The 11073-nt window shown below is 38.8% G+C and overlaps 1 protein-coding gene across 1 annotated transcript; it reads right to left on the bottom strand.

Annotated features, from left to right (window-relative positions):
* Positions 1 to 211: 211 nt before the first annotated feature.
* LOC115924241 (TWiK family of potassium channels protein 7-like) lies at positions 212 to 9339 on the bottom strand. Its single transcript, XM_030986247.1, has 2 exons — positions 8942 to 9339; positions 212 to 1505 (listed from the first exon to the last, which is right to left on the bottom strand). The coding sequence occupies exons 1-2, from the start codon at positions 9300 to 9302 to the stop codon at positions 796 to 798; spliced, it is 1071 nt and encodes a 356-aa protein (XP_030842107.1). The 5' UTR covers positions 9303 to 9339; the 3' UTR covers positions 212 to 795.
* Positions 9340 to 11073: the final 1734 nt, after the last annotated feature.

The following is an 11073-nucleotide window of genomic DNA, read 5'->3' on the forward strand; positions in this document are numbered from 1 at the left end:
CACTCGTTCTAATGTTTATCAACGTTTCCAATCAGATAACCATGCCCGAAAAAAGCTATCTTGGAGTAAAGGGGCAATGTAGACCCTATCCCCTATATCGATTGGTAAATTGTGAGTGAGTGAGAGAAAGAAAAAAAGGAGAAACAGACAGAGAGAGAGAGAGAGAAACAGAGTGAGAGAGAGAGAGAGAGAGAGGGAGAGAGAGAGAGAGAGAGAGAGAGAGAGAGAGAGTGAGAGGGATACGAAGAGAGAGAAAATGAAGAGGTACAACATTGCTTTGTTTACTTGCGATCCATCAACCTATACCCGTGCTAAACATCACTGGTATCACGCTCTATACCTAGGTGATATTACAGGACTACAAACTATCTCGATCTGCAATAAGCAATCCCTTTTGCACTTTGCCCATCGGATATATTAATTGTTTCTTCTCGAACCAGTCTTTTACACTCGGAAAATAAATAAACATGCATTTTAACATCGGGTTATAACGCTATCGATAATAATTTATGTGCAAATTTGTTTTCAATCAATCAAATGTGCCAAGTCACGTTGTGTTCTAACATCTACGACGGAATCATAGACACCATGTGCTTTGTCAAACGTAATCCTACAATGGCTGCGAGGCACTTTATGTCATTAGGACGTCTCAGTCCATGTGCAAACTGCACACAAATCAGTGGATCATTAAGTAGTAGAAGTTCAAATCAGTTATCACGCCTCTTTGTTTAACATATTCTGGTGGAGCAGTTCAAAGGCATAACGAAGATGTTGACGAAGCCTTCATGGTTGCCGTTACGACGATTCTCCACTTTTTCTCTGCTTGTGACTTGCAAACGCAACACCAATTTTCTTACTGAGCCACGCTACCTTCTGGATGATCATCTCCTGGGCAAGGGCAATACACATTGACATTATAGCCATACCTAGGAGAATGAAGAAGGTACATGCTAGCAGGTTCTTTTGGTGATGCGGCACCAAGTCACCAAACCCAATGGTCGTGAGGGTAATGAAAGAAAAATAAAAGGCTTCGAAATAGTCCCATTGGTCTTCCCACGCTTGCAGTAGCATAGCCAGAAAGCAAATATACAGAAAGGCAAACACGAGGACGAAAGTTAGAGGAATTTGCGCTTCTGGTTCTGGCGGTTCTGCTTCTGGTTCCTCGGTTTCCACATTCGAGGAATCCCTTTTCTCGCCCACGCCTAAGCTCTCGCCATTCTTCCCCTGGATGTCGATCTTATGCGTATCTCCGTCATCGTTTTTCCATCCCTCGTCCATGACTTCCTGCGCTCGAGGATCGCGCTGGAAAGTGATGACGTCAGTTTCGTCTTTGCTGCGTTTTTTCTTGATCCTTTTGAGGATGCGTCTGTAGCCCAGGGTTGCCCCGCGGGCCAGTAAAGTACCGATGCTCGCCAGGACTAGTAAAAGAAGAGCTATCCCGAAGACTGCATACACCATGCAGAATACTCGACCACCCACCGTCACTGGAGCTATGTTACCATAACCTGCAGAGAATTTAAAATGAGAAAGAAGACAATGTCGTCAAAATATTATAGTTACGATGTGTGCCTTCATGTACATGTTTATTTTACCTAAACTCATTGAGATCCTAAATTTCTTTTGGTAACGTCATGCTGTAGCAGTATCGCTGCTGGGCCAAATATGTCTAGAGATGTTCCGCAAACTTTTCCCAAAAGAAATATAAGAGAGCAAAGGCCATAACTGCTCCCAAACGTCAATATTTTTATTCAACACCATGATATCCAAAGGCATGTCTGAATCAAACTTAAAGCTTTCAAAAAGCTTTCAAAGCTTTTACTAGGTAGTCGGCTTGAAAACCATAATGATGACATACCACTTACATTGCAAGAGGAAATAAGTTCAATCTTGACGAGAGTACACTTTAATATTCAATTGAGATATCTCATTACTCATTTAGAATATTGGAAATTGCTTCAATCTATGCAATAACAGTCAGTTTAAGAAATCCCAAAAATGTGATTCAGATTTCAAGCAGTTGGAAATGGAAGTTTTGATCATAAAGAGAAAAATATTGGGACGTGAAAAATTGCTTTTGTAGTTGAAGCCTCTGAGCAAATAAATTGCTTCATTTCAAGACCATCCGAAAAAAAAATATCAAAAAGCAATACCTTTAACTTTTGATTTGGGTTTCGATGAAAGCGTCATTGTTGCAAATCTTTTCTTTTTAAATAATTGAGTAATGTGCAATGATAAGTACCTAATTAATTCGTAATGCCAGAAACTCACCGGTATAGCATTTTGAATATAATTTTTAAGCAAGGATATGTAAACATATTGTGTGACAAAATTCATTCAAAGCTTGTGAAACGTTTATTTCAATGATGTTTACGAATTTACCTTACGCATACAACGTTAAAATATATATTTACTGATGCATTATATCAGAATGCCTCTATTATGACGCTATTTTCACTTTAATAGTTAAATTATTTGAATTAAAGTGTACAAACTTCACCCTGTGATTCAAAATGTAGGCTTCAAAATGAAAGGGCGGTGTGTTTTCAGAAGGGCATTCATTTATAAATGTTGATCAAGTGTCGGGAACGCTCATAAACAAAATGTTTGATAAAGCATGGTGGATTAATATTTTGATATAACATATTAAAACAAAACGCGTCGTGTAGAATGTTTCACGCCTGAAATGAGTATCCAATTAATCAGTAACAAGGCTTAACCAGTAACCAGTGGTGTCTGAGATGTGAAGAGATTTATCTCATCACTACGAGAACACTGGATTATTATTTGAAGAGAAAACTTTAAACTCAAAGAATTATTTTTATGAATGAAAAGAGAATTTGTTCTTTTAAACTAAAGACATTCTTCTTTCCAAAGGCACGGCAAATTCCTAGATTAGCTATACCCACGCACATGATTTATCTCATGCTTGCATTATTATGTCAGATTCCTTAACCTGTCAAATTATTTTTTAAATTTAAAAAGAAGGAAAGAGAAAGTGTCTAAAGAAGCAATGTAAAATAACGAAAAGATCACAGCTCGAGAGCTGTAACGCGGGAAATAATGTAACTGAAAAAGCCCTTAGATGTGCGGTAAGTTAATATTTAAGAATGTTATTAGAAAAGGTGAAATAATGATGAAAAATCTAGAGTGAGAACATTTAGAGAGAGAAAAGGAAAGATGAATTGAGATAAAAAGATTGAGAATTACGGAGCAATCATATCAAAAGCAATAAGCGCAGAAGAGATTCCAAACCAGAGTCTCAAGAGAGACAGAGAGAGAAAGAAAAACGGAGAGAGTAAGCGAGTTAGATGATGCTAAAGAAAGAGAGAAGGGAGAGAGAGAGAGAGAGAGAGAGAGAGAGAGAAAGAGAGAGTGAGAGGGGGCCGAGCTAAAGAAAAAAAATCACTGATACAGATGTGTTGACATCTTCAACAAGGGTAAACAACCGCATCAGATTAAACTTCCAAGCACTCGAACTGTCATCGCATCCTCTTTCTCGAGAATGTTGTACATTGTACCAACCACAGCCCGACGACAAATGGAATACCAGGTATGGCAGTATTGGCTGGTTCAAAGGAAGTCATGTAACGACATGATCTATGAGTAGTAAATATTTCTGAAAGTCTAATTTTACCAAATACACTAGTTTCTTCAAAATATTGTCATTTACAATATATTGGGATTTAGAATAAACTGCAAAGATAAGTTAAATGAATATAAAATGTTTACGATACAAATCAGACAATGCAAGACAAAAATCATGACCAATCTGAACAATTCCATCCATGTGACAATAAAACAGGAATGCAGTTTCCTCAAGAATCGGATAAGACTAAAGCTCAAACAGACAATGCCTTGGGAGAAACAGTCGCCCCCACCACATATCGAGAATAGCCTATGAAAAGCATTTTTAAGGCTGCAATTATTATAATCCAGTATTTAAAAAGTCACATGGCCCACGTGGTACTACCACCTTCCAAAACATAGAGATAGTCAAGAGAGGGGTTTGTTAAGTCATACGTATGGGGGTTAAATGATGCCAGGGAAATTTTCGCCTCCCCCTAAATATGACGATTCTGGATCCGCCCGTGAATAAGCTACATGTTTTCAGCAGTAAATTCTTTCACGAAACAAACAGACATACGGAACATGGATGGCAACACGGTTATATCATCCATCTTTTCATCACACCAATTAATTAGAAAGGTTAATTTAGGTACATATCAAACTACTCATCTACCAGGAATTGACAGTTGTAATTAAGGCGCTGATTTCACCACCAGATTCCAGTTCCATTCCGTACCGCAGATATCCCCCTACGAATCGCATGATGTGAAAAACAGAGCTACACATAAGGTTAACTGTTAATCGATTGGATACTAATTCAGAGGTATTTGATGTGAGGAGCAGTCGGGAACGTGCAGTCATGTGTCAATAATTGAATTTGTACTTGGGTGTACTACTTTATCAGCCGTATCCCTTTATCGATTTCCCAGAACTTTTTTTCTCCGATCTGTCTGGAGAGTTTGTTTTTACAAATGTTGCTAAAGATAAATGAAGCTTAATTATGTTCATAGTACAAACACCAAGAAATGCAATTTGTGAGTTCATGTACTACTTCGTGTTTGCGTAGTGATATATAAATCGCAGACATTAAAGTGTATTGATTATTTGTTGTGTTAAGTCTCATTTCGTTTCCTCCCTGAAACAATGAGAGCAATACAAACGTGAGCATATTCGTGTTTTACTTTACCTGGATATTTTTAAAGGAATGTTAATCAAAGAAGATAAGAACCTCATCTTTAACCATTTGTGAATGACAATACAATAACATTTTTACGTCATATAGGTTTGATTTTAATAGGATTTAATCGGCATTCATTGGTGATAGCTTAAATCATGGCATACCTTATAACTGTTTCTTGTTTAAGTAGATCAAGGATTAAAATCAGAAAGATCTTTTCAACACGAAGGTACAAATTCCAAAGAGGCACACTTATCGGTTCAGTAAAACAATCTCCCTATAAAAACGTCAACGACAACCTAAGTTGTCTGTTTCACAACATGACATGACCTTGTATTCCAGTATTTATTTTAAATACAGGTCATGTAGGTCGATCGGTCAGCTGTTCAAAGCTAATTACAACAACAGAAAGGTATGCACATGGCCAGCGACCTGAACAACTGGACATTCAACTTGGTCCTTAATTAATCTAATAACATCGGTTGCGGTCACCTACATGTATGACAGCCTCTTGCATTTCCATCACCGGTAATACATAGATGAATAAAGAACATCAGTCATTTCTTGATCCTGGTTCCTTAGAACATAGTCTGCTCCCAAAATGAAAGATGCATCTAAAATTCGCAAGCAATAAGAAAAGGGGCGTCGTAACATTGCATGGGGTAAAATCTGCGAATTCATTCAATATTGCGGAATTTTGTTTATGATTTATGACACTTTTGACACTGTACTGGCAACGGGGAATTTTTTTGACACTTTTGCTGCTTGATGGCTATATGAAAGTCTGTTCTTGCTGTTCTTGCTGACTATTATTGTCAGCAAACTCTTCAGTATCTCTAAGTCTTACATTCGAATTTATATCATATAAGACATGTCAGCGTACATACAAACATACGTATTGATAAACAGAGAGAGAGAGAGAGGGAGAGAGAGAGAGAGAGGGGGAGTGAGAGAGAGAGAGAGAGAGAGAGAGAGAGAGAGAGAGAGAGAGAGTATGTGTTTCAATGTATGGTTGTCACGAAGTTGAACTTAAACCTGAAGGATACCTAGTGTACCATCAAACTCTTTCAAAGTGTTTCATCTGGACGATGCCCTTAAATGAATGCACCAGGGCCTAATTAACAAGGATCGCGGTTGCTATTTCTCTCCCCCCCCCCCCCCTTTCTCTCTCATCTCAGACGAGGGTCCTACTTCTTTGATTTGAATTCCACCAACCCCATGCATGCATCAGGTGACATAATACGCAGAAGAAGGGTAGGCCCGTCAATATCGTGTCAAACCGAATCTGTCGACCTGTCTGTCTCCCACAAATCTTAATATCTATATCTATATGACTTGTATTCTTCTTCTTCTCCTTCATCTTGTTCAGCATACGATATCTACCTGTTCCTGTCAATTTGTTATCTGAGCGAGACATGTTGATCCTACTTTGTCGCCACTACATGAAGCTTCCATCCATGTAGCCCCTTTTCGACTGAATACGTTGTCTTCATATATTTTGTGCTCAACTGCAAACATCGCGTGACCGTGTGAGGCCTCACGGAAGTCCATGCTGATTTTATATTCCTTTTTTGCCAATTTTTATGTCCGAACATCTTTTACTTTTTCATAGTTTATCAGGCGGCATCAAATATTTCTTTCTTAACCGCTCTCCATGTCACAACTTTTCGAGTACAGAACGTTTCACATTGCATTTATGTTTTCTGAAAGAGTACAGTTTATAAATATTTACGAAGGATTAAAGAATAGAGAACGTTTATGACTTGTTAGATATCCGCGATGTGCACAAAGTTTCATACACTGTTTTTTGTGATCGTAATTAGAAGATATGAAGTTTTATCAGAAATCTATATCAATCAAACATACGCTCATGTAGGATGCCACTATATCATGTATATAATAAGCAAGTTAGAGGTAAAATTATCAAATGCCTCATGGCAACAAAACGCAATCTACCGGTAAACAAAACTGCGAAGCAAAGTTAAGAATAAAACACCATTCAGGGCGTGACCTTTAACGCAATTCACCCCCAAATTAAACGAAATACACTTGACTGTATGCCGTGTATGTCTCTTATCAACAGGAACACAATGGCTTCAATTTCGAATGAAAATTAGGTGACTGTACCAAGAAGGCATACTGATACCTTTAATTGGCTAGCCATTGGTGTCAGTTGACCGTTGTATATGGTTCCATGCTGGGATATGGAATGAAACTCGAGAGTGATTAGAGTATAATTGAGCTTCGTGGTCTTCTTTTAATTGTCATGTCTGATGGAAGATGACGACAGAACTTTTTGCTATCTTTGTGAGATGTTAACCTCCTTTGGGAGCCTTTTCCTTATTTAACTTTTACACCATTGCCTTTAAACCATCGATTACATTACATGTACATGATAACAGTGTTTGGGTATTGCATTGGGTTTGTCATTCATGGCACATTGACCCGTATTCTTCTACAGCATTAAAACCCGACGCTTCGTAACTTTGTTTGAAATCGGGTTGAACAAAGCTGGTTAGTCTGTTTTCTAAGTGATCTTAAACCCAGGGCCGGCTTTAACTGTATGAATAGAATAAGGACCAGAGCCGTTTTTTTCTTTTTGCAAAGAAATATCACGTGTCTGTGAGTATATACTTAACGTTGATTCATTCTTTAACTCAATTCTTCCAAAATACCATTGTCTTCGCACATGGCTTAATTGCCCGAATGGCCCAGGGCATGGCACTGCGTTATGATAGTGTTTACAACATCCTACGTGCAGAAATGTATTCTGCCGTGATCATGTTATGATGTTGGTCCTCCCTGTGAACATGCCATTCAAGAAACAAGAAAGTATCTTTTTTTTTATATTCTTTAAATTTGTCATCTTTGTTAGATGTTAACCCCCTTGACAAAAATTAAAAAATCAAACACTTCTGGTTTCTACGTAATTATGCTAGTGTTTTGCCTATGACACTGATAGATTCATGAAAATCAAATTAATCAGGTTCATACAGTTCTCCTCCCGATTATGATGGTAAACCTTCCTGTTTGAATATTGTTGCTTTTTCTTCACACCTGACAATTTGGCTTTTTCTATATCTTACTGGTCTTTTACTTATGTTAAATTTTACTAATGGCCTATGGCATAGAGAGCTCCTCTTCTAATCAGTCTTTAATGATGTTTGGGCCTCCCGACGAGAATGCCATTCGAGACACCCTGAGATCAATGACATTGATAGCTTGTTACTGGGTTCCCTTCATCCCGACAGGCTCTTGATTGTAATCAGATCAGGTTTACTTCTTCTCCCAGTGGCGTAGCTACTGGGGGCATGGGGCATGTGCTCACATTAATGGTGCAAAAAGGAAAAGAGAGGGGAAATAAAGGAAGAGGGTGGTCCAAGGAGGTGAAAGAACATCCAAGACACTCATCTAATATCAATGACCTTGTTAATCAAACCATTCAATTCATCCAGAAAGTAAGACCGCTGCCCCCCCCCCCCCACATTGAAGTCAGTGCCCCCTCTTTGATTCCATCCACGCTACGCCAGTGTCTCATGTATGTGTTTATATAGCTTGTGTTATGTCTAATGAGAATTCACCTGACCTTAACCTTATCGTATTTATTACAGTACATCTTGCATGCACTTCAGACCTTGTCAAACTACATGCAAGTGAATACAGTGTCATGGGCTACTATATGTCATATGAAATAATCAAAATATCAACGCTGGGCAAATCATCAATAAACGTATTTTTCAAATCACTGACGAGATTTCATTTATCAAACTAAGCATCGGAACCTGAATCCTGAGCTTTCGAATGAAGAGTAGTTTTCTTTGAAGAAAGCAACGCCGTTTAACTACCACGATCTGCTGATGCTAAGCGAAAAGGAAGAAAGCATTGCATCATTTTGCTTCAGTTCACGATTGATATCACCCCCTGACATTTTTATTTCTTCATAAATTAATCCATATTAAAATGTAACTTGTACGAGTGTTGCATTTCTTAGATTCTATCCGTAAAGAAACTATGCACTGATGATAGTGGTAACGAAAGTCATAAATGTAGACTCAGAAACATGTACTAACGAAACCAAATCAATACATTATTGAGATGTTACTTTAACACACACGCCCATTTCTGTTCTTTAAGCCTTGGTTCATTAATCCTATGGAAAACATTAAATGTATACATTACCAAAACCCGACATCTCACCTATTGTTGTTAATACTGTAGTAGCGAAAAACATAGAGCCATAGAAATTCCAGCTAGAAAGGGGGTTCTCTTCTGTTTCTACAACGAGGACCCCTAGTGTTTGCTCATACGACTCCAAAAATGTACTCGTCAATTCTTGATACTCTGCCTCGTCCGTCAATGCCACCCGATTATGGTCTTTAACGTTTTGGAGAAACAGGTTTCTGTGTGTCAACCGCTCCAGGCGGAGTGTTTCGGCCTTTTCCTCTTCTACAGGAGCCTCCAGTCGTTGGAATACAGCAGCGCCCATACAGGTGTAGCAAACGAGGAAGATGATGAGGCCGCCATTGGTCATACAGTGGTGGAGAACAACACGGAGCATGGACGGCTCCTTGGGTTTTTCCTCCTCTTCATCACATGGATCCTCCTCATCATACGGCTCCTCATCCTCCTCCTCCTTCACCGCCTCAACCACCACCGCCTTCTTCACCCTCATCTTAGGTGGTGGCTCGAACTCGATCTCATGGTAAGAGTCCTCGAGCGGGAAACTATTTCTCACGTTGTAGTCTCCCATTGTTAATGAAGTTGCTCCAACAAACGTTTACAGACGTAAAAATATCTTCAACAGGTAGTACAAACACGGCACCCCAGAACGTTGAGCTTAACGAAAATCTTCCTAGTTATGGCAGATACTCGTCATCCCTAACGAAACTATATGAGTTGTGACGCTGTGCATGTACCAATTAGGTTGTCTGACAACTACCTTACAAAGATGTTAATACTCGTATTTCCACCAGTCACACAACATAATCATAAGGAATTCCTAAGCAGAGTTCCTCGAGTTGATAGTGTTTCCGCTTTTTGTAATACGCTGATAATTTTCGTAAGCAGATCAAAAAATATTCACCAAGCTAGCGTCGACTTCTTGGTGTTGAATTCTTCCTATCTTTGCATATGCACACATGTATACCTCTGATGATCAAGCTCTAGGTAAAAGTCATCTCACCCTACTGAAGATTTACGAGCCGCTCTCAACACTGTCATTGTTGACATGTGATAACATTTTTTTTCCCGCCAAGTTATACGAACTTATTACGGCTTGTCGTCTGCTCCCGAGTAATTGCAGCAAGGCGGGATGCGGTAAGTCGAAATCACACCGGGCGGCGTTGTATCTCCTCGTAGTTTAATACTTTCTTCAAATACTTATTGATTAATTGATATCTACATGAAAAATATCAAGATGATGGCAACTCATACACTAGTTGATAATGATCCAAGTGGCATAGGTAGACCTATACCTGTGTTGTTATGATTATTCTGAGTACAAACTCTAGAGACAAGATATTCCGTCGCTGTGCCATTCTTTATAAAGATCAAGTTTGCTTAAGGTGATCCAAGATCACTAGCGAAAAGAATGTGAAGAATGAAGAACGCCAATGTAGTTCGGCAAGAGGTAAAGATCGTTGAGCAATAACTCATCACTTGAAAATGTACATTTGTACTCGACTGTAGGCTGATTGCTTTGCTAGACATGCGGAGGCACAGTGCAGGATGCGACCGGCCTATGCTTATTCGAACTCCGTGGCATGTGGAATGCAATTACGAACACCACGGACAATGCATGGGACCGAAGTGAGCGACGAGTATGACCCACTCGTGGAAATGTCACAGTTCGTGGTCTGCAATACACCGCGGCTAAGTAGGTGGAGAAGGATGGATGGATGGTTGAGGGCCTGTCTGCATAGTGTACATAGATTCAGGTCATCAGCATCATAATGTTTTCATGTTGATATCGGTTTGACATTTATGACAGAGGTCCGTATCAATTACAAACATTTCAATAAATCAAGTTAACATGTCTTCATAAGATCTGAATCTGCATCAACATGAATACCGTTCGCTCGACACTCTTAGTGCTTGAGTGAAAGGAGTCGGGAGAAAGAAAAAAAAAGTGAAATGCCTAAAACATAGAAATTACAGCCATAATTACTTGATTCTTAAAGAGTACCAAACTCCACATCCAATCTTATCACCGTATTAAATCTTAATATCCTATTTTTCATTTGTATTTCGTGCCAAATTATTTTGTAGGCTCTATGTGATTTAATAAACAGATTATTTCGTTTAATTAATATAAGATATGATACTAATCT

The sequence above is a fragment of the Strongylocentrotus purpuratus genome, unplaced genomic scaffold (genome assembly GCF_000002235.5).
Source record: "Strongylocentrotus purpuratus isolate Spur 01 unplaced genomic scaffold, Spur_5.0 spur5_scaffold_15, whole genome shotgun sequence".
NCBI lineage: Eukaryota > Metazoa > Echinodermata > Echinoidea > Camarodonta > Strongylocentrotidae > Strongylocentrotus > Strongylocentrotus purpuratus.